This window comes from Sinohyriopsis cumingii, chromosome 18, assembly GCF_028554795.1.
Source record: "Sinohyriopsis cumingii isolate HCF-2022 chromosome 18, ASM2855479v2, whole genome shotgun sequence".
Taxonomy (NCBI): domain Eukaryota; kingdom Metazoa; phylum Mollusca; class Bivalvia; order Unionida; family Unionidae; genus Sinohyriopsis; species Sinohyriopsis cumingii.
In genome coordinates this window covers 68,526,368-68,552,027 of record NC_142978.1, presented here as the reverse complement: position 1 = coordinate 68,552,027, position 25,660 = coordinate 68,526,368, and the positions used below count along the sequence as shown (strand labels likewise).

The 25,660-nt window shown below is 34.9% G+C and overlaps 1 protein-coding gene across 1 annotated transcript in view; it reads left to right on the top strand.

Annotated features, from left to right (window-relative positions):
• LOC149776903 (aquaporin-9-like) overlaps positions 1–14,683 on the top strand; it is a 17,542-nt gene extending 2,859 nt beyond the window's left edge. The window contains exons 3-7 of the mRNA XM_089942664.1: positions 2,414–2,540; positions 4,207–4,344; positions 5,032–5,150; positions 8,920–9,137; positions 12,358–14,683. Of these exons, the coding sequence (XP_089798790.1) occupies positions 2,414–2,540; positions 4,207–4,344; positions 5,032–5,150; positions 8,920–9,137; positions 12,358–12,589 (834 nt within the window). The 3' untranslated portion in view covers positions 12,590–14,683. The remainder of the gene's footprint in view (positions 1–2,413; positions 2,541–4,206; positions 4,345–5,031; positions 5,151–8,919; positions 9,138–12,357) is intronic.
• Positions 14,684–25,660: the final 10,977 nt, after the last annotated feature.

The window sequence follows — 25,660 nt, the reverse complement described above, 5'->3', positions numbered from 1 at the left end:
GATATAAGAACATATGAGAGTATGAACTCGACATAAATACCACTCACACCGACGCAACTCGGCTGAGAAAACGAGGAAAATAATTCACACGACAATAATACTAATAGTCGTCATAATAGTTGTTGTTGTTGTTATTGTCGCTGCTGTATTACCTGTAGTAATAAAACCATTAAGAACAGTTAATAAGCTACATTACAACTTGAATGGACCAAAGCAGGTAGCAAATGTTGAATTCGTGGTAAATTTCGTATACCGACGCAACTCGGCTGAGAAAACGAGGAAAATAATTCACACGACAATAATACTAATAGTCGTCATAATAGTTGTTGTTGTTGTTATTGTCGCTGCTGTATTACCTGTAGTAATAAAACCATTAAGAACAGTTAATAAGCTACATTACAACTTGAATGGACCAAAGCAGGTAGCAAATGTTGAATTCGTGGTAAATTTCGTATATATGCAAGTCAAACAAGTTATTGTAGTGTAATCAATATATTTCATTACGTGACTGATTTCACCACATGAACGTCTTCTACTGCGATCACAATGTACCACCCAAAGTGGCAAAACTCTCGGATTCTCAGCATCACTTGAGCATTTGTTCACACTAATCAAGAGAAACGTCAATTCAAACACGTGTACATCATTTTCACAAGTGCAGCGGTTTAAGTCAGTGTTCATCACATAGGTCTATTTGCACTAATCGATCTCGAAATATGAACTGACTCTGCAGTTATGTTTTGAGTCGAAAAATTGTTGCTGAAATTGTTACGTGTTACGTTTAATGTTTGTTTATCTTTTTTTAATGTTTCTTTGTTTATCTGTTTTAAAATCAGCTTGGTAATATTTCATATGAAAATAAAATAAATTCCAGATCAAAATTTAATCTAAGACAATGGAGTTTAATTTTTGTATGTCTGTTTGAATAAGACTGGACTTCAGATTTTTATCATTGTGCAGACTATTTTTAATGCTCGGTTCGGTCCATGCGTATTGCCATTACCTTGACGGTTTTGTTCGCCTTTATTTGAACGCTGATGCGTTTTTACACATCACTGAAAAGTGTCTTAGTAAACTTACCATTTATGTTCTTGGTTCCGGTGAGAAAAATTAATTCGGTTGTTTTGCTGTTTTAAAGTTGTACAAGTATTCACAATACCCCATTTTGACTTGGACCTTAACCTTTGGATCAGGAATGTGAGAAAAATAATCTTTCATTTTGCATTGATGTTGGAAAGGACAAATCCACCCGTGGGATAAGAGTTTTGTATTACGCACTCAATGAAACCTCACGTCTAAAGCAAACTTCGGACATTAGGGTATAATTTTTCTATCATACACCGATGCATGTAACGTTTTGTTTATGACTGGTGATGATATCTGGAAAAAAGGTATGATTCCAGTCTGTATCATAATGAGTTTAAAGGTAAATTTTCGTTTTAGGAAATAATTTACTTACATCTATCAGTAGTATAGAGGACCTAAATCTCGGGTCACTTACTTCATTTCTCCTCTCCCCAAATAATTGCTTTCTTGGGTAGATCTTTTAAAAGTACCGCCGAAAACACGGTTTTGGAGCAGTTGTGGAATAAAGTTATACTTTCTACTCTAAAGTATTAATCTTTAATTATGATTCTAAAACCGATGTTTACGCAATTTAATGATCAGGTCGTTGATGCAACAACCAAGCCCCAACCCTCAACAAAATGGATTTAGCGTCATTTCTAGTCATCTTAAGATTCCTCCTGAGCATGACTGGATATATGTTAATGAAACAAATTGATATCTAAACGATAATTGACATGTATTACATAAAGCTGTACATCAAGGCTTTGGAGAACCTTGAGCTGTTGTGTTAAACGTTTACAAAGGAAAATATAATTAAGGAACTAGAACAACTAAATACTGGCGAAGCATATCAACAGGAGACATTGCTAAAATAGTAAATACACATCGAAAGAATACGATCGACTTATTTCTCTTTATACGATACTAATTGACTAACAGCTGACGGTACAGCTCGCCTAAATACTAATTGACTAACATAGTAGCTAATCATATGTAGTATAAGTAACATATATTATATGTTCCAAGTACAAAATAAAACAATTTCTACAAGGTCTGTTTCGAATGCTCTGAGATACCATAAAACAAGAAGTCTGAAAAATTAATTTTCGGTGAACATTGTTATGACTGAGGTAAAAACACTTTTAAAGTACCGACACTTTAAAAATGTAACAATAAGAAATGTGTGCCTAAAATACTCTTAGAAAGGAGTGACATGGTTTGCAAACGTTTGAAAGGCTATGTCTTCCCCAATTTCTTTTCTTCTCTGCAGAATAAGTTTTGTTGTGAATTAGTCCTCATTTTCTTTCGTATTATCATCTTTCAATTTTCTTAAATGTATTTCCAGATTTTCGTCTACGCCTCAGGGGCCCTGTTTACCTTGTCCCGGGGCACATCCAGCTCAGTTATGGGTAGAGCCCTGGCCTCTGCATGCGGCACTACCCTCGCCATTTACTCCGGTTTCAATGCATCTGGTATACGTACACTAAATCTATTGTCTGTATAAATGTATGGATAGGAACACACATTGACTTATTAATACATATCATCAGTCCCGTCTCATTTGGTTTGACGCAGGTCATTTTCTTAAGTCACAACAATACAATTGTATGTCCGAGTCGAACAAATTTTGAGCTTTTTCGTTTAATAAAGCTTTGAATGGGTTGTCACTGATCAAGCAAGAAGAACGTTTTATATTCAAACTATATCCGGTTGAATCGGGAAATACTCGTACTCGGGTTTTCTCGTGCTTTAGCAAACATTTCAATTTAGCACAGTGTATAAGATTCCTATATTATAGGATTAAATTATCATGGTTGGGTACTTATCGATGTGTAAATGCTACCTAATCACTCACAAAGTAAATAAAATCCGAAGGACGTTATGCTAACTTTGTGAGTAATTAGGTAAAATGTACACATCGATAAATACTCAACCATGATCATTTAATCCTTATAATTCCAATTTCGTCCTTGCTTCCGTCAAATTGACATATTGCATCAACAACGCATTCCAATTTTAAGTAACGCGTACCTTCCTTTCATTCACCGCTTCACATCGCCCCATAATACTTAGCCTGTACAGAATTACACGAACGCATTGACTACTGCCACAGTTACGTTTATTGAAAAATATCCTACTTTACATATTAGGCAATGGCTACCGATGGTTTCAGCACAATTAGGTCATTTACAACATTTTATTTTAATTTTAGTCAGTCCCATCTGCTACGTCAGATGATCATGGCCTTACATAATAACAGCTGGTACGGAATGAACAAGTGGGCTAGATTAAATTTCCAATCAAACCTTAAATCATATTGGACTTTATCAATGAACAACATGGAAATATGAACAAGATGATGCTATCACTTACTATCATAAAGGTAACAATTAAATAAATTGTATACAGGAATAACATTTTATATCATTCTCAACAGCGTTAATTCTTGTGAAGACCCGTTCAGTGATCTAATGGCAAATGAAATGTGACTACTGTCACAGTTGCGTGAATTCGGCAACTTCATTCTTTACATCTTTAGACAATGGTTACCCGTGGTGTCAGCACATTTCTTTTCATATAAAAAAAATAACATTCCTTGTTAATTTTAGTACGTCCTATACGGGAATAACATTTTATATCTCTTTCATCAGGGTTAATACTTAACAAGACCTTTTCAGTTATCCAATGTGAAATTAAATGTGCAGTTGTTAAATGTAGAGTTGCTCGCAAACCCGGCCATGCTTCTTGTTTGGTTGCATCGTTGAGTGCGGGAGTGCTGGAAGGAATTAATGAGCATAAATCCAAAATAATTTAAAATAGCATATATATATATATATATATATATATATATATATATATATATATATATATATATATATATATATATATATATATATATATAGATAGATAGATAGATAGATAGATATAGATATATAGATATAGATATAGATATAGATAGATCTTTCTTACTTGCTTGGTCTGTTTGTTTTCTACCTGATTTTGTCCTTTCTTGTTTGTTCTTTAATGTGTTGGCTAGTTCGTTCATCGCTCATCAGGTATCTACAAAACTGGTTGGTTGATAGGTTTGTTACGTATTTTGTTAGATAGTGACGTTGTATTTATATGGCTATTTTTCAGGTTCATGTTTAAACCCTGGCATTGCATTGATGTTTTGCCTACTGGACAAATTACGGTGGAAAAAGTACCCTCTCTATGTAGTCTGCGAATTTATTGGTGCCTTTCTAGCTGCTTGCGTCACTTACAGTGTTTATGCGGGTATACCTTATACATACATACATACATGCATGCATGCTTGCATGCATACATACATACATACATACACATACATACATACATACATACTTGTAGTCGTGTGGAAGTGCGTGCGTGATGCACACATTCGATTATGCATACCTACATGATAGACTTTTCATGCAAATGTGTCATAACGAGAAATTTAAATAATCAAAGTATTAAAAACAAGATTATAACATTCGATTATTTTTAAGTAACGAAAATAGCAGTCGCATCGCACCCCAAGTCAAGAGATATAAAAACAAATTCAGCTACATACAGGTCGCATTGGAAGAAAGTTGGAAATCAGACCATCGGTATCTACTACCTATAATATTAGAGTGGACTGATATTGAACATTTTACTTTAACACACAGTTGTTAAACGTTGATTTTCGTAAAGCCTATCAAAATTAAATCAAATTAAGTCGGGAGTAGCGTCCATAGAACCAAATTTTCCATCTGACACTTAAAATGATATTACTACCCGTCTTGTGCATAAAACACTTGATGATCAGTATATATGAGTGAAACTAATTCATTATAATCCTACTTTTGATAACGTACGCTTTGGAACTGCTGCCAATAATGTTACAAATGATGTGCTTTGTTAGTTGCTTGTTTCTTTGAAAAGCGTTATTTCGCGATCCTTGACTTTTTTAATTTGCAGAAGCTTTTCATAAATTCGATGGAGGAGTGCGACAAATTTATGGGGAAAATGCCACTGCGAACATTTTCACCTCTATTCCCGCAGAAGGTTCCTCAAAGTCCTCGTGCTTCCTTGAAATTGTAAGCGAATGTTTTTTTTAAACTAAACTTGTCATTTGAATTTAATATATAGTTCTATAATGCAAACTCTCTTTAAAATATATATCATTCGTTGCGTCCAAATTTGGTTCCATAACATTTTTTGGCTTCATTTCACAATTTCTAAAGGAACAAAATGTTAATATGTTACACACATAGGGCTTTTCCTGACTTGCCTAATTTTGTATTTCTGTACTGCATTCATTAAAAATGTTTGTTCGATGAATATGATCTAGACTGCCTTGGAAAATGTAAAGAGTATTACTTTATTTCAGTATATAAAACAGGAGCTAAAATAGAGTTCTAATTATACATAAAAACCAATACATTTTTCACAAATTCAAAAAATTGATTGTTTGGGTTTTTGTTGTTGTTCATTGTTTGATTGTTTCTTTGGTATAAACAAAATATCAATTTTTTACAGCTAGAGGAGTATATCTTTGGAAATGGACTTCCAATAAAGGACTGCAAAACTCTTTGACGTCTTTTCGAATCATTACCTATATCCTCCTGGTTGTTGTTGTTGGGTTTAACGCCATTTTTCAGCACATGATAGGCAATGCATGGCCGCCAGTATTAATGGTGGAGGAAGAACCCAGGAAAACCCAGGGAAGAACCACCGACCCACGAGAAGCTACTGGCAAGCTTTCTCACATGCCCACATTAGCCGAATACTAGACTCGAACCCACGCAAACAGAGGTGAGATGGCAGTGATCCGTAACGGAGAACGCTTTAGACCACTCGGTCAGTCGGGGATATCCTCCTGGTATTATGTTTCTAATCATATGCTTCAGCATATTTCATGGTCTCTTCTATTTTTTAGATCATTCACATAAGTTTTCATTAATAATTAAAATATGTCACTGTAGTTTATAATGTCATTATTGCGTTCTTGATTATGTCTCTATCTTTCTCGGTTTATAACAAAAACGTGTCTAAAAATTGAATTGTTGATTAACACAGTTTGTGCTCGGGCTTGCAAACAACGATCGAGTAGATTTATTTCAAGATTACTAAGGAACATCTGATCTTTGAACTTTATGATAAATTTACCCGACAAAAAGTGACAATAGCACACAAATTAACATAACCTTGATAGTTAGTGTACATTTCTGAACATTTATGGTTCAAGAAAGTTTGCATCCGAAGCAACTTGGCGACTAAAACATTTTGTCACAGCAAGCATATCTATTTTAAACACGCGAGGGTTAGGGGACGCAGAATATTCCCGCTAGGGTTCAGGGACGCAGAATATACCCAAAACTCCCTTTTGCATTTCGTAAAAAGAGACGAATACAGGTAAATGTTTTGTCCTGGAATGGTCCCGAGATTGTGTTCCATTTGAGGTTTTGCACTTTTGTAAAAAATGTGGCTGATATAACACATTTTTTACTTTGTATTTCAAGGATTTTACCCACTTCTGCCTTGATCTTTGTTTTGCACATCTTTATTCTGTCATGGATTTTACCCACTTCTGCCTTGATCTTAGTTTTGCACGTCTTTATTTTGTCATGGATTTTACCCACTTCTGCCTTGATCTTTGTTTTGCACGTCTTTATTTTGTCATGGATTTTACCCACTTCTGCCTTGATCTTTGCTTTGCACGTCTTTATTTTGTCATGGATTTTACCCACTTCTGCCTTGATTTTTGTTTTGCACGTCTTTATTTTCTCATGGATTTTACCCACTTCTGCCTTGATTTTTGTTTTGCACGTCTTTATTTTGTCATGGATTTTACCCACTTCTGCCTTGATCTTTGTTTTGAACGTTTTTATTTTGTCATGGATTTTACCCACTTCTGCCTTGATGTTTGCTTTGCACGTCTTTATTTTGTCATGGATTTTACCCACTTTTGCCTTGATCTTTGTTTTGCACGTCTTTATTCTGTCATGGATTTTACCCACTTCTGCCTTGATCTTTGTTTAGCACGTCTTTATTTTGTCATGGATTTTACCCACTTTTGCCTTGATCTTTGTTTTGCACGTCTTTATTTTTATTATATGCTCATTTTTTACCCGTTAACTTTACATTGTCGGAATCGTTCAGTATTCCGCGATACTGAACGCGCGCGACAATACACATATAGCATTCACATGAATAAAGGAACTTCTTTCTATTGTAAACAAACAATGACGCAGACACCAGCACTTTTGATTTGTAAACAAATCATATACACTCGCGTAAGAGGCTCTTTACGTTGTGGTTATATAAATTTGTTTCTGAATGAACTAAAACATGTTTCGTAGACTGCAACAAAAAAAACCCAGCTGTTTTGGCACATTCCGCGTTGATACAATGTTACGGATTTAGGCTAGCTACATTATATAAAAGACGGACGATTACGTCCTTACAAATAACATGCAAGTGACAAGGAATATACTGTATTCTTTATATGGTGATAAGAACGGCAAAATAAAATATACTTAGAGTTTTACATCCTGAATTTCCTCAAAATGTTTTTACTTAATTCTGCAAATCCTAATTACATGAGCCATGTCATAGGTTTTCAATCTGGATTACACGTTTCGAAAGTGTGCTGTAATTTCGATGATAAGTGCAATTGCATCCTCCTTACTGCACTCAAAATGAAATACACATTAAATTCCATAGCGTCTTTTTCAAAATTGCAATTGAAAGACTTCATATTTTCCCACGTTATGATTTCAAACATTCAATGACAGAAGCAGAAACACATTTGCAGACGTAAACACGCTTCTCCCGCGCCACTTCAATCCGATGTATTTCATGTATAATTTGCACAGATGAATCCAGTCCAAAATCACAAACTTTCGTCGAATCGAAACAAAATACGAAAATACCAAAATCTAAAATACCAAAATCTATTCATTCCAGATCAAATGGAAAAGTTGTTGCAATGCGCATTCATTCACAATATGGCTGCAAATTTCAATTTTAACTAGACACGCCATTTTCTTTCGAAAGTTATGTCAAGCGCGCGACTAAGTTCAAATTTATCTGGGCTGAGCTATGTGCGCATTAATAATGATATCATTTTGTAATGTCAAATCTGCGCTTGTGTATTTAGTTTGGAATACGGCATTCATTCATTTACGTTGTTTCTTGATGTGTAGTTTGTTTATATAATTAAACCTTAGGTAGAATAAAAAAAAAACGAACATATAATAAAAAAGTTACTGCATTTGTATGGGAAAATATGAACTCGTTTTGTCGGAAGGATATACTGCACTCACAAGCTCGTGCAGTATTCATTCCGAAAACTCGTTCCTATTTTCCCATACAAATGCAGTAACCTATAATTATTACAAGCATGATGGAAATATAACCTAATATAATGCTAATTGGACTGAATACAATAATACATCTATCGCATTTATCATCAAATGCACCTCAAATTATATAAAAACGACCGCATATATTGAAATATGCACTGTATACTATACCCGATGAACCACGTGTTGGTTAAGACACCAGATGCGCTTAAAATGATACTGGGTGTATTATAAAAAGCACTGCTCATAAAGACCTCAGCATCCGATGACAGTAACGGCGCTCCATACTGCTACAGTACATATTTTTACAAGGCAAATAATCACAAAGGTAAATAAATGCGTGTCTATATTTGTATATTCCTCTTTTAACATCATTATAATGGCATTTTTAATAAGCAGTATTTTGACCTAGTGCCCAGATTCCAAACAGAATGATCGAATGTCATCATCCAAAATGAAAATGGTTTTATTTAATTATATTACTGGGATGTTTTAACAGCTAGTCGGGGCGGCTCTTCTTGCGGGTATCGTAGCAGCCATAATTGACGGTAACAATGCCGGGCCAGCAAACGGTGTTCTACCAATACCTATGACGCTTCTGTTGTACGCTATTGCTATGACGTTCAGCTTGCAAACTGGTGGCGCCATTAATGCCAACATTGACCTCGGTGGGAGGGCCTTTGTAGCAATAGCCGGCTGGGGTCCAGAGGTTTTCAGGTAAGAATAAAGCAATTTCTCCAATGGAATTCGTCCAAGCAATAGTCCTACTAAGTAAGTGTGTGTGTGTGTGTGTGTGTACTTATTTAACTGAACTTTTACTTTGTGTGTTTTTACGCTCGACCTTGCACTGAAGTCGATGAAATTATACAGTTTGTAGTATTCAGAGCCGATTCGTCGTAAAACTTTACTCAACGTTTCGAGCTATTAGTGTCATTTCAGATTCGAAAATCTTACTCGAAATGCATGAATGTGGCCTTTGAAATGAGTCTGAATATTTGGACTCTGGTAAAGTTTGATCACGAAATGTCACAGTTATGTTCCCCAACCATACTGTAGCATTTTCAAGGTGTGAAGATGTCATGGATTTTGCATTTAATTATTTTTTGTTGCTTTTAGCAACTTAATAAACCGACGACTTGATTTCAGGTAATCAAGCTTGCAAAATTTTCGTTTCGCATATACCACGCAGCTTCGATAATTCCGCAACGACAATAATCTCTGCGGAATGCTAAGAAATGGTTGGGAAACTTAGCTATGAGGTAGCTAGGTAGTCAGTCTTATATTATAGATTATATCGAAACGGAAACTTCCATATCTGAGCTATTTGGCATCATGCACAATTTTTATAATGACTTGGACCGTGGCGCTGATGTCAAGCGTCTAATGAGGTCATAGGTTGACATTTAGCACGAAGATTTCTGTAGTTATGTTTACTACGCGTTTTGAGGTTCTGTGTTATGAAGTTTTGTTTAGCAGCAAAACTTTCTGAAACAGTAAACCAGTCTAAACCTTCATCCCACGATACTGTGACATCTATCAGCATACTAGAATTACAGAAAAGATTTATTGGTATATTTTGTGTCTAAAAATTAGGACTTTTACTTTCTTTATGTCACATAATTGCTATTATTTCTAATAATTTAAAGGCGCCTAATTTAAGGGAACCAGATCAAGGAACAAATGAGTCGGCGCTAGTAATGATCTTTTACCGTGGTCTTAGTTGGTTGGCTTGTTGTTATGGGGGCGATCTAATGCTATTATGAACGTCTGAGACAGTGACAGGTGTAAGGTGAGGTTGTTTGCACGAACAACATGCACAGTGGAGAGAATGCTGGAATACCTCTAAGTAACTTCCATGCACTATGGTTGAAATTTCTTTGGATATTGTATCTGTGCAAATTGTACATGATCTAAGCACACAACAAATCAAAAAATCACTGCTCCATCATCCCCAAAGGTCGGCATGAATTAGTCTGAAATATACTATTTTAGCAGTTATTAGAATAGGTAAAGTGCAATAAATGAATTACCAAATATATAAAATCTAAAATAAATTATCAACTTTTTCCAGAATTTACCTCCAGGGTGTGTGTGTGTGTGTGTGTGTGTGTGTGTGTGTGTGTGTGTGTGTGTGTGTGTGTGTGTGTGTGCGTTTAACGTAGCTTTAGCAAATTTTCAAAATCATATCGCTACGAGATCTGCAGTGGGGCAGTTTATATTGATGTCTAGCAGTGGGGCAACATGCCGCAGGCATGCAGCATCGTGTCCCACCCAGTCACATTATCCTGACACCAGGACGACAAGTCCTAACACAAGCATCTTAATGCTGATCGCCAAGCGAGGCACCTGTTAGTACCAGTTTTATAAATCTTTGGTATGACTCGGTCGGGGTTCGAACCCGCGACTTACCGCATCTGAGGCGGACGCTCTAACCACTAGGCTACTGGAGCAGTTAGTCCAGGAAGTGAAATTGACCAAGCGGAGCTAAGATATTTTTTTATATAGGTGCACATCTGAATAAAGGTCAAGCTATATACTCTATAACCCATATTACACACAGCAATCATACACCAAAATAGATGGAATTAAAGTACTTTGAACAATACCTAATATATACAAGTCTTTTTCTAAATAACCAGCATAGCCAATGAGGAAAACCGGTGAAATGTGTTTCTTAAAAAAAAAATCTAACCTAATTCAAATGCGAAATTGTAGTGTGCCACCTATTTGGTCAAACGCCGTTTTTCTGCACATAATAATGATATATGCACGGAAGCCAGTATATCTGGTGAAGGGAAAACCCCGGGAAACAACATCGACCCAAAGTCAGCTACTGGCAAACTCTCTCATTGACCAAGGTTACCGAGCCGAAACTCGGACTTACGTGGACAAAGATGACATGTCTGTGATCTGTAAAAGTGAGTCCATTAGAATACTCAGCATCCCAGGAATCCATTTGTTTTCTTTAATATAATATTTTATTTCGAATATTATAATCTCATTTTTTAATTTTTTATAATAAAAAAAAACACTTTTCGCGTTTCTCTGCTTCATAGTTAAAAAAAAATCAAATAGTTTTGTTTCCAAGTCGGTGAAAGAAAACATGAAAACAACTGTAAAGGTTAATGGTATCAAAAGGAACCTTAACCAATACATGAAATGTTCAATCCGGCGATTTGACGTCATTCTTTGCAGTTTGCTACCGATCTAGACAACCAGTTTGTCATAGCCACGCCACGTCCATGTTTGAAATAGTTTCTAAAAGTGCCTTTAGATACGACAGTCGCTATATGGACACAGAACACAATTAATTTTATTGTATGTTCTCTACATTTGTTTCTCAGTACTGACCTTTCCACTGTGTGACAATCAATGTAAATCATATGTTAATCTAAAATACCTTTAAAGATGACTTCACCGTGAAGTTCTTGTCAAAGGTTGACCTGCTCTTTTTTGAGATGCTGGACTATAAACAGATCAGCATGTAAACAGAACACAGATTTCACTTCCGGATCATCACCAAGGCCTTATTAATCACTGCGCACTGTCGCCGAAATACACACAGACAACATCACCCTGACCTCATATTATCAAGAATAAACAATTGCCTATAAATACCTACCAAAAATGCATAAATAAAACTCTTCTATCACCACCAAGATGAGAGAGGAAAAAATGTTCTAAAAATAGGCTAGAACTACATTCGTAGGTACTGACCATGAAGAACTAATTGTGACTCGATTCCATATGATCGATTAGATCCTCATACACTGACATTGTTAAACAACAGCAGCAATTTGTAAGCAAATTTGCCTCATGTATTCAGCAAACTATGAAATAATGCATAAGTTTTATGTAATATTAAAAGTATAAAGATTTTCGCAATCAATGCACATTATTTCTTTATTTGTTTATTTATTTTTGTATATATTTATAGCTTGGAAGACTATTGGTTTTGGGTTCCACCGGCCGGAAACATAGCCGGAGCAATTGTTGGTACTTTCATCTACCAGTTGATGGTTGGTCAACACTTACCTCAGCCGTACGATACGACAATAGACCCTGTGAAGATTGATGTTGACATTGAGGGAACCAAATATAAAGAGGATTCAACAGAGTTATCAATAGTGAATGGAAAAACTAACTTCTCATATATAAACGAGATCTGAAACTGGAGATACTTAAGTTACAATGGACATAACTATGACAAAAACAGAATTTAATTACTAGTACATGGGCAACAATCGCACATTACGAATATATGCTATCTATCATCTCCACATATATTCTATTCAGCTTCAGGCCGACGGATGTTTAGAAGTGATATAGAAAGCCAGATCTGTAGAGCTAGATGAAGGTTTCCCAGGTTTTATTTTCTCTGGTGGTCATAGGACGGTGCTAGTAACTTATAAACGAAATAGATACCTCTTTTAAAAATGGTTTCGTATTTAATAATACGTTTTATACATTAGCTCAAGGACAAGTTCTTTTCACACTGTAAAAATACTGACAAACTTTGTCTTCAACTTTGCAGATTCTTCTGTATTCGACCATTCTCTCTCTCTCTCTCTCTCTCTCTCTCTCTCTCTCTCTCATGTTATCAAGCTTCAAATGCAAAATAATTCAAGCATAGAATAACGAGAGCCATCCAAAAACGTTTTGCAACATTTAAGACCATGCTGTAAGTTTTAGTTTGATGAGACAAAAGGCGTTTCCAAGGACTGGTCACCATTAAGTTTTCGACATGACAATGAAGCTGAAAGGAACGAAAAATCCTTGTGATTCTACCTACCAAAATAAAGTCTGTGTCCTTCAATGAAAGGTTTATGTTGTTCTGGATAGATATTTAGATTTTAAAGTTTCAAAGCAATTACTCGGCAGAGGGAAACTGACGCACGACCTGAAGGTAGTCATTCGCTGCAGAATTACAATAACCGGGAAGCGATAACAACTGAGGATAGCCGTGTGGTGTACAGAGAAAATGATTGACGTCTGTTATCTACTGAAAAATGGTAAAAGCCTTATTTGTTTACAATATGGCGGTTTTAATAACGGAATTTAAACGTACAAGCAGATCAAATTTGGAGTGACTATGGATAATATAATCAGTTTCGATAAGAAACATGCGTTAAAGGCCGCCTGTATTAAGCACTCGACTGTCTTCAATAGCCCTTGCTTTAAAGACTCAAAATCATTATATAGAAGAAATGAACCTGTATTAAGCAACCACGTATCTTCGGATCTAACGATTTCTCACTTTCCATGTGTGACTGCGTAAGACAAGTTTGACTGCATCAGTAAGTACAGGGAACATTGATTTATGCTTACATGGAATATATATAGGTTTGCCATTCGATGCAAACTGATTGAACGTTGTGTATTGTTTATGAATTTTAATGTTTTGGGCACAACTGTTCAATAATCTCATTTTGTCAACTTAAGTAGACTTGTAAAAATTTGTTTTGATTCAAGAGATGCCTGTAAATGACCCATATGCACGTGTCACTGAACAAAGGTTCTACTACAATGGGACTGGCGTGCGTGCAAAGGCTATATTTTCTTCTTCTTTTAATTAGATTGTACATCTCTTCTTTAAGGCTTATTTCTCAGACAATATTGTACATTTCTAAACTTTTTCATGTGCGATTATGCTAAAGAATACTACTCAGTCGTAACGACAATAATGCACTCTGACCAATGCTACGTCTTTGTGTAGAAATCTTTATCTCACAGCCTTTCACATATAAAATTCTGAAACATGTATGTCATGTTGAACTTAACGTGATCTTTAATATTAGTTTCTGAGCGCAAAGACATACATTTGCACTTGTATTTAGCAGTTTCATTTTGGTGTTACCATCATTTATAGCCATGTGCGTTATATTTGGTGTCGTCAGGTTTGAAATCAGGAAAAATAGCAAGATCTAGAGTTAGTGCGAATAGATACCATAACTTGTGTTTTAACAAGGCCTCGATAGATCTGTATTGTTCTTGTCTTCATGTGATTCGTTGTATACACCTGCGCTCTAATTGGGTACCTACATATGCACACAGGTATGTAGATATGTATTTTTTTATAAATCAATATTTGTTATACAATATTTCTTGAACGTAAATGGCATATCATGGTCTATTCATAATAGTTTGGCAGTAATGCAATCTACTTAATTTTTGTAGACTCTCGTTGTATTAGGAAATCCTATAAAATATGATATTACGTAAATATTCACCACAATGTAAATAAAATACTACATTTTTCCGAACCAATTCTTGTTATCTTTTACATATGCGCTATCGGCTTTTCTACTTTTTTAAATATAGTATGCATGCTCGAAAATGTTTTTTTTTTTTGTTACAATTATCGCTCCCACGGAAAGTTCGCGAACAACTAGCAGCCAAAAATTAGACGTTGAAACAATGGAACTTCCTTCATATATTTTATTGGCCAGAAATATTTGCAACCTATCAGATAAATATCGTCATCTTCAGTTAGCTCCTTTTTAACGTATAATGAGTAAGCGGAACGGCTGTTGGGTATGGGGCCTGTCCAAGGATTTTTGGTGCCCTATGCTAACTATGAATTCGGTGCTCCCTCGCTCCCCCACCCCAATAATTCACTTCCGTCTGATTTGATAATACAATATCCATCAACAGAGTCTATTCTCTGTTATGAGATGGATAGAATACCATTTCCAGCAACGGTGATTTTTTTTAATAATTAAGTGGATTGTATGCCATTTCCAACAGAAATGTCTGTTCTAGCAATGAGATGGATTGTATATAATTTCCAACAGCAATGTCTGTTCTCTGTAATGAGATGGATAGTGTGTCATTTCCAGCTAAAAGACCTATTATCTGTACTAAGAGAGGTAGTATGCCATTTCCATATTCAAATAGATTGGTAAAATATAATTTGTATTCATATAGACTATCGAATGCAATATAGTTCTCTTGTTTGGTAAACGATTCAGGGTTCACTTGTCCCGTAATAATGTTCCTCTTATGTGAAAGATTTATTTAGAGGAATCTGAGGCAGTCAGCCGTCAAGACTCAACCTCTTTTAATTTTCAACTTGAGTATTATTATTTTTATTTTTGAAAGTTTCTACAGGATCTCCTCTTTCAGTTTTGACCCTTCCTTTATTTCTTCTATTTCTATGTTCACTTATACCCTGATAGCGTATTTCTTTGCATATTGTGTGCTCAATGATTATATTAAAATCTGTATTGCCGATTTAAGTTTTACTGATCGTTTTGCATATCGTGTCATCAATAATACTCAGTGTAGTGATTGCTGATATTACTGCTCGTCACGTTTCACAACTTTGTCGTAAATATTTTGTTTTCCTGGCATTTGACGCAGCATCACTAGTTATATGAGGGACTTGGGGTCATATGTAGTCAATATAGGTGCCCAGAGGTTAACATGCGAGGGACACTTTGGGGTCATATCATATCAGATAGGCACATAAACGTCCATAGCTTTAACGTGGGAATGGTTTTATACGGTCATTTTTTTTTTTTTTTTTTTTTTTTTTTTTTTGGTGGGGGGGGGTCGAAACTAGTTATGGGGCGAAAAGTGTATATATGGTCAGAAGTGTTTTTTGGCCCAGGCGGGAATGGTAACAGTAAGCGGTTTAAGTTCTAGCTTGTTATTGTTAACATAGCTAGACAAACAAACAATCACATAACAAGATAGACAAGCACGAATGCAGTAGTATCTCTCTTTTCTAGAGGTCTGGGTGGCCCTGAAAAGAGTCATTTTTTTCGTTCTACTTCTTCATTATCCCTAAAAAACATTATTCACCATTTTTTCCATATGACTTCGTGAAGATTATCGATTCTTCTGTCTCTTCTGCAGTCCAATCTGGATGCCCCAATTTACTGACTTTATCCTGGACCAATATCCAGTTGTTATTGAGGCTCTGAAAGTTTCTTTCTTTCTTTTGGCGCTCCTCATTTGTTTTTCTCTCCATGTGGCCATAATCTAATCTGCTCCCTCCGCCATTACTTCTTTGACATTGCTCTTTTGGTGTTTGACGTGCAGCGACTTCGCGGAGAACACGACTTAGTGTATACCATTCACACATTACTGAGCGCAAAGAATGATATGTAGTTAGTTGGCAGTTAAGAATGGAGTCTCACACCTAAAGACATTAGGTTCCTTGGAAGCACGCTATTCGGTCTGGATAGTTTATCTTGTGAATTTTCATCCAACAATGACCTATTGCAGAAAAATGAGAATAGTTTTACACTGAAGATACAAATAAAAACAAACTAATGATTTTTGTAGAAAGCATATATGTGAGATTTCGACTGCAGCAATTAGGTTAATTATTGCTGCAACTGGTGGTTTTCATACTGAACCAACACTGCCACCAACCCCCTAAACTTTACATTCATTTTAGACAGGAAATACTATTTTGAATATTTTCCTGTGACAAGGAAGCTAAAAGAATCAGTATGTGCCCTATGCATGAATAAAGTTCACTAGTACTATAACAAACTAGCATACTATTCAACCATCTAGATGTTTAGATATTTACCTCTGTAGCAGTCACACGTAAACACGTAAGCCAAGTCGGCTGCTCATTTGCAGCCCAAGTTACGCATCTGATCTCCAATGCTCATCTAACTGTGACAGACACTCACCAACAAGCCAACCCATTTCCAAGCCTATCTCAAAGTAAACCTAAACCACATTACAGATTTAGATTATGTGTGAATTTATAAATGCTAGGCTTGTGATAATTAGGTTCATGCCTTATACCTTAAATATTAGGGGGTTGTCAAAATACGAAACTATCCATTGAGACCTTAATTACGAGATTTTGGTTAGTGCCACGAGTAGGAATATAACCACGCACTCCTAATTAATGTCCGGGGGCGGCTAAGAAGGGAATGAACCGGCAAGGGTAGTCATGTAACAGGTTAGTATGACTCCATCCAGATATCATAGAATCTGAAGGTGTGGTCTTGCATTTAATTTGTAATCTCGAATTATTGGTTTTGTTAAGATTCGAGAAACAGGCGGTTGACTTAGTATTTGTTCGTTCCCGAATTCAAATTTTATTCACACCTTATTTCGTTAGTTATCTATTTATGTATATGTTCAATCGTTGTCACCTTGGTGGTTTTTGGTTGTAACCACCTTATTTCATCTAATTTATTTGAGAAGAGTTTTGATCATTCATATAAGATGGTGCCTCAGCTAATGTATGTATCGGTTTTACCGCCTTGTGTTGTTTGGACTGGTGGGTTGGGCTTATACCACCTTACAATTTCTACTTTTAGGGGTCAGTTTTATTGGACCCTAAAGTAATTCCCTAATTTGTCTCAATATGCCGCTTAGTGCTTACGCTTAGGATCACATTATATTTCTAATGTTTGTGGTCAGATTACACAGTTCTATTGCGAGTATTATTATTTGTTCAGTCTTTTGCATCCTTGTCTGGCTGGACCTTGTTAGTCTGGGCTTATGACCACTTTATGTTTTTTAATTGATGTTTAAGCATGTAGAGTATTTTATTAAGTTGTGGGCATTTCATCAATACCAGTACAAGGAGGTGTTATGGTAGATAGAATGGTTAAGAATAGAATAGCAGAATGGTTATTTATGTTTTGATCATAATATTGCAAATTGTATTGAATTTATATATTTAGTATACACTTGGACATTACATTGATATTATATTGTTGAGCTTGTTAGGATGAGATTAGCGATTTATGTAACATTGTTCTGGTAGTATCACATAATATATATATTGTAGATTTATTTTGAGAGGCATACCCTGTTAGTCAAAGTTAAAAGACTAGGAGTAATCCTTCTTTGCCGAAGTTAGGAACGTACGCACTTGCACTGATGTATCCTACTCGCTAGCCCTCATTTCCTTCCCTGGATGATAATTTCCACCTAGACTGGTTGGATTTGTCTCTTATTTACTGCTGTTATTAACAATAGAATCTCGGAATTAAAATTAAAACATTATTTGTTGAAAGGCATATAAAAAGTATAAGGTAAATATAATAAAATTTTGAACATGTAATAACTGTTAACCGATAGAGAAGAGATGATGGAAGAATGTGCCTAAATATGAAAGACTGTGTACGCTTTGAGTACAGAACTGTTGGGTCATGAATTTCATTACCTTCTTGAATGTATATATTTCAGAGACCAAAGAAAGCTAGCACTACCAAAGCACTTCTATACAAGACCAAATGAAGCAAAGTTTAAAGAATTAATGTGTTCTGAGAAACTTTGCACTTTAAGAAATCTATCTAAATTGATTGATATTATTGTATCGATATTTCGTTAATTTCAAACCAACTTTACTAGATGTGTTTATTGCTCTTCCGTTTTTCTTTTTTTTCTTTCTTTCTTTTTTCCTTTTTTAAAAATTGTTTTCCTAAAATTCTTTCAATGTTTTATTAATTTTTCAATGAAGACAAAAATACTGTAAATTCATTACTGTAATGTATTTGCTAAAGATTAGTTTGTTTTCCATATTTAGTAGTTTACAAACTGTCTTCCCAAATATACCAATATCTATGTAATTAAGTTTCAACGTGATCTTATTCCATTGAAGTAATGACTGTACTAATGCTGTCAATCAGTTATATTGCATTTAGTGTAAGGGAAAATAATCGTCCATGACTGATGTACACGCATTGAGATGCTAATATTTTCTCATAGGTTGCGTATTGTAACATTAGTGTAATAAAGAATTTGTCTTGTTTTGTCTTGTATTGTCTTGAAAGAGATTTTGTGTTACTTTAACTTATTTGAAAATTGGTTTTAAGATATTGCTTTGAGCGCATTAATTAATGATTTCTTACTTTCATTGTTCTGTTATTAATTCAGAGAACTAACGTTTTCTGTTTTTCCCTATCTCTGATACGTACTATAGGATATTTCGGTATATTTTATTGATGTTTTTGTTGAATGGTTTAAGAATTTCAGGATAGGTTAATGGGGCTTTCAGTTTTATCTGCTGTTCTTTGAATATTTTCCTCACTATTAAGTAGTTTGGGCATTCATTGGTCACTTGTCCAGTTATTTCAGGAATTAACAGATTTTCCCTACTAGATGGGTTACCAGTTTCGATTGAGCACAGCACACTGATGTAGAAGCTGAGTATTACTGCTTTGGAAGTTTTGGATTCATGAATCAATTTAATGACTTCATTTTTATCCCAATACTCTACTATATAAATGAAGCAGTTTTTAGGCAGTCTCGCCCCCAAAGTGATGCTACTCTACCCCGACAGATATCCTAGCTGCATACTTCGGGACTGTTTCTTCTCGTCAAATCCTGAGGGGTAGTTCCTCTGCTATTACCTTCAGATCGTCCTCGGAGGTACATTTGAGAACTGTGGTACAGATATTGTTAGTTGTTGTGATATTTGTTTTAGATGTCATTTGCTGTGGCATTTTTTGTCCTTACTTAGATCTGAATGTATTTTATGTTATGCTTTGAGAGAAGTCTATACGCGTATCTAATATGATTTAAAAGTTAAAATCACCCAGAGTTACAAATTCATGGTGAAAAGTACAAAAGTGTTCGGATTCCATAGCAAAACACTGGCATTCATACATATATATTCCGAATACGATACTGTTTGTGGGGTTTAAGACAAACCAAACACTCGTCCTAAATCGATCAAATCAATGAAACAAAAATATTTAAAATGCTATTTTTCATATTTTCTAGAGTATTTGTATGTTAAAAATGTTTTACATGGAGATTTCGTGACATACAACGGCAATGGCTAGCAATTACAAAGGGGGGGGGGCAAAGAATGTAATGAACATCAGCATGAGAAGTAGGAAACATAAAATTTCAAGGTATACTTGTAGCAAAAGCATTTGGTCAAGGTTCATATAACTTTTTAATTGCTTTTAACGTCCAAGTTCAAGCATGTATATGTGGTGACGTGCGTACGATGTGTTGTTCCTTTGGAACACATCGACTTGGTCAATATCGTGTTTTTCTATGAAGAAATGGGAATAATATTACAATGAAGACCTAGTGACATTGGTTTACCTTTGAACATCAGGATAAAACAGATATGAATACATGAAGATGAAAGGTAGACAATAAAGTAATTGAACAGATTGTAAATAAAGGAGCTAAGAGTGCTAACTCTTAAACGTGCTTGCTAAAACATTAAAAAAGGCAATAAAAATTAGCAAAACCTCGACAATAACAGAATTAATTGTTCAACAGATCAAGTGCAAAATGTTCACACGGCACAAACACACACACACAAACACACACACACACACACACACACACACACATATTGCACAAAAACGACTTTTGCTCAAATACACAAGTCTGATAGATACCAGTATGATAGAAATCTCGAAGTGAAGGAACCAAATTAACAATACATTACAAACTATTGAACAGAATGCTAATGAGAAAACAAACTAGCTAAATGTCAGCGCTACATAAACACTGATCAAAACAGAAAACACAATTTAGATACACGGGAATTATTCCACCAGAGATTAAGTCAATCTACTGCTATTCAAGCCCTACAAACAATGAGGGTATTAACAGATTGCCGAACAGACACTGTTACTGATGTAAGTGATATTTTTACTTGTTCCTTTTCTACAGCAAGTCCAACCGAGGGTATAGGGTGAGATAAATTCTTTACAGAATGACATGCATTAAATGGATATACTTAAATAGTGCATCATGTGATATAACTGACAAAGAAAAAAGATAAAATCAACATGAAGCTTAATGTGGAAATCAAACTAATTCATTGATATGTATTTATTATCGACTTCTACAATGATAAGAACAATGCTAATGTCATTTATTTATGTTTGAGTTCAAGTTATATAGTTAAACTTTTTATACTGGGAACAGTTTTAGTTTTTGAAACTAAATTTTATCGGGAAAATGTTGATATGTAATCAACTAACCTATGCTCCATCAATTTTCCGAATTAAAGAACTTGGGAGCATTAAAGCAATATTAAATGTAAAATCATGCCTATACACGAATTTATATCAGCTAATATATATGATCCTTATAGCTGCTGGGTAAATTTAATGTTGATGTTCACATTTAATCAGTTTTGTACATCGAGGGCCGACCCGACCATATAAGTGAACTAGCCGCCAAAACCCTTTACGCCGGTCGCATGGACTTCAGTCGTTCCGCTTACTCATTAGACTTTAAAAGGAGCTCAATAAAGATGACGATATTTACAGTGTAAATGAATCATGTATATATTATCTGGAAGAGAACAATCTTCTAATAACTAGGTTGACTGTAGGACTGCCACACGTGGTTTAGTCCACTGGTTTTCAATTGGTACAACAGTTTACGGAACCTAATAAGCAATTTGTTATGAGGATAAAAAATGCAAATTACCCGCGTCTTCATTTTTAGAAAATGTTTTTTTATCACAATAAAGTAATATATGTATAACCAACATAATACTTAGCTTGGGAGATAGTTTGCACATCATGTTTTCATTGGCGATTGCTCAGATTGCTTATTGAAACGATCATCTGTAAAGCTAAGTCAGCCGAGTGATAGTTACCATGCTTTCTTGGTAGTTTCTAAGTGGCAAATAGGGTAGGGTGTGATTTAAGGAAAACAAAGCAGCATACAGCATTCTGTGCATTTGCACATGAGTGTGGGGCTGCCTTTTTCTCCGTTGGTTTTTCCACGAAAGCTCTCTCTCTTTCTCTCTCTCTCCACAACGTATTTTTTGTTAAAGAAACACGTTCAACACATATCTGGTATGGCGTGAATTGTACAGCAGTTCTTAGTAGACTGAAAGTTCAATTATGTACATTCTATCAATCTACATTCAAAGACAACATATGTACACAACATGTTTCTAAACATAAAGCCGAAGCAAGACTGCATTGGAAATTTTGCGTTATGTGTTATGCATATTAATTTAACTAAAGCTTATACTTTTGATGTTTGTTTTATAAAAACAAAAGAAAAGTTAAGGAATACAAATGAAATACAGTTATCTATACTACGTTCCACTAGTATTTTATATTTTTAACTGTTCGTTGCTTTTATGAAGGAGACGCCATCCGCTTGTGATTGTTTATAGTACTTGAGAATTTTTGCGGGTTTTGTCTCCAGATTTGTTTCCAGCTATCCAATCGAACCTTCGTACATGCTTCTGACTCAAATTCGGCTTTATAAGAATCACTACTTGTTTACTATTAGAATCTTTTATCATTTTTCTTTTTTTTTTTGATGTAAAAAATTAGTCATTTTACATGGCTAAAAGTCCAAGCGAATCAAAGCACTTTCATTTTAAGATGTATAAGTTGGTGTGCATTTTCTTGCTGTACACTTAGTTGACTATCTGTCTCCAGGTAATGAACATCTTATGCAATCAAGTTTTGATAAGAACCCATGACTATTTGTCAATAAAAGAACAGGTTGGTAATTATTTTAACATTTCATCGGATTTGTACCAGTCTAAAATCGTATAATTCTCATCGATAACATAAAGAAAACAGCACGCTGGTGAGTGATTTTTTTCAGTGACAAGGGCGGATCCAGAATATTGCATGGGGGATGGGGTGTTTAAAGCTGGACAGAAAACGATAGAAAACCATTTGCAGAGACAAATATCGACAACAGAATACCTAGAACGTTTAAATTCGATGTGGAAATTGTACTGCTGATTATTGTAAATATTTAAATAGATTTCTCTAGTGGAAGTTTACGTAATTTGTTTACGAAGCGGCTGATTATGCGGCAAATTCAGACAAGTCAGACTTCAAATAAGCTGTAAAAGTTTTGTATTATATTTAGACTTTAATCGAATATTTGTATTTTCCGTGTTTTTTTTATATCGTTTTTGCTCAATACTTCATCCACTGCGGGCCTGTTTTTTTTCGAAATATGATCTAAAAATCTGCAATGATTAACCATAGATTATCAAACGCGAGTATACGAATTTCGGATCGTTTGTTTGTATGTGCGTAGATGTCGCAAAAATATACACTCTCATGTTAAACTGGATGATGCGCTACACGTGGAAAACAGAATGGACATGGAATAAACAAACAAAATCAATGAAGAAAATTGTATTAGATGTTAACCTCCCACCATGGAGTCCCAGTACATTTTACAGTAATTTGGAGTCTGGTAAGCATCGCCCTGAGAAGCGAAGACTTAACCAGCGACCTGATTTTAAAATTATCTCAAGAAGTAGCTATAAAGTTAGTGAGTTGGTATTGGTAAATTGGAGAAAGATCCATACATTTTATGAAGCGATGTGAGGAAATATGTTCTGTAAAAATGCCAGCCGCGAAATGGGAGTACGAGACAAACAGGAGAGATCGTGTGCCAGTTCGCATGATGAAGACACATAGGACCCAAACTCTTAGTGATTCAACAGATTGTTTTTACAATAACTAACCATATCAAATTTCTTTCAAGACGGTACTAAGAAGACTGCACCGTGCAAGATTTAAAAGATTTAAGCCCGTCACGAGATTTCAGCCCGTCACCATTAGCAGTATACACGCAAAACGACGAGCGTTTAATACACTGGAATGTTACAAACTGTGGTCCAGTGTGATATTTAGTGATGATGATGATGATGATGATGATGATATATATATATATATATATATATATATATATATATATATATATATATATATATATATATATATATATATATATATATATATATATATATATATTACCATTTACTATTATTCGATGATTTATGGAATAGCTCTTTTCCTGTAGAAATAACAATGCCATTACTTCAGTTTTTTACTTATCTAATACGTACCAGATGTTGTAAACTTTCTAACTATTATGGTGTACATATTTCTGGCGAATAAAATGTATAAAGGAAATTCCATTGTTTCACTGTTCAATTGCTGCAAGTTGTTCATGCATACACTTTCCTTGGAAGTGATAATTGGACAATGTTAGTTTTCACCTCCTTCCGTATCTATATCTCATTATATTAAATTAAAGCAGTAGAAAATCCGTTAACACACATTTCAAAGATTAACAAAATATTCAGCAAAATTTAATATTTTATTTACATTGTGGTGAATATTTAAGTAATATCATATTTTAAAGCACTTTCTAATACAATCAGAGTTTACAAACTAACTAAACAGATTAAATTCCTGCCATATTATTATGATTATAACATGATACGCCATTTTAAGTTCAAGAAATACTGTATGACAAATTTCGATTTTTCGAAGCATACATATATACATGCCTGCGTACATACGTACTCTCGCAAGTTGAACGCAGGTATATACACTGTATCAAAAGAACCAAAGAATAAATTAGATTTGTTGAGACCTTGTCAGAACACAGGTTTTGATGACATTTATGTGCAATTAAATATACTTTCGATCTTACTATGTTGCCTCATTTCAAAACTGAAGACACCAATATAGCGTATATGGATAGAAATCATGGCAAGACCAAAATGAAACAGTCGAATACAAGTACAAAAGTATATCTCAGCGCTCAGTTTGTCAGTATAATTCAGTATTTTACGATACTGAACACCTTAATACTGCACGACACGTGCGTCTAAAAATAGTATAGTGTATTAGGAACCACTGTGTAAACAAAAACATGTACACTTATGTAGTAGACAATTTAGGTTTGAGTTCATTAGATTTATTTTTGGGTAAACAAAAGAATATGTTTCGTCTATTTGAAAGTGTAGATGATAAAGTGAACAATGTGGACGAGTTGACTGAGTCACTAATTAAACTGTCAAAGAAGCAAACAAATGAACATGATATTCGCAATGTCACAAACGTGAGAGATGCAGCATTTAAAAAAAATGTCATTCTGATCATTTAAACAGTTATTTAGAAGAAATGTTCGTAACGTTTCATAAATGGAATGGTTAAGACTATGACCAGTGCTCTCTTAGGTATATAAAAAATAGCAGAGAAAAGCATACTGAGGCCAAAGACTATCGCATATCTATCAGTGATGTACCTTTATTCAAGTCAAAGTACTAAATTCGAGGAAACAAAATGCAACTGAAGGTTTTGGGAGAAAAGCAAGGTACTCAGCGACAGTAAGACAAGACAAGGAAGAATTCTTATTTCCGCTGGCTGAATGGACTATCACACACCAGCTGCTTTGCAATTTACCGCGTTTACTTTTTTGATACGATGTTTCTGATTTAGGCAAGCGATAGACGCCCTACAGGTCATAACATAGCCGGGGTCCCTACAAAG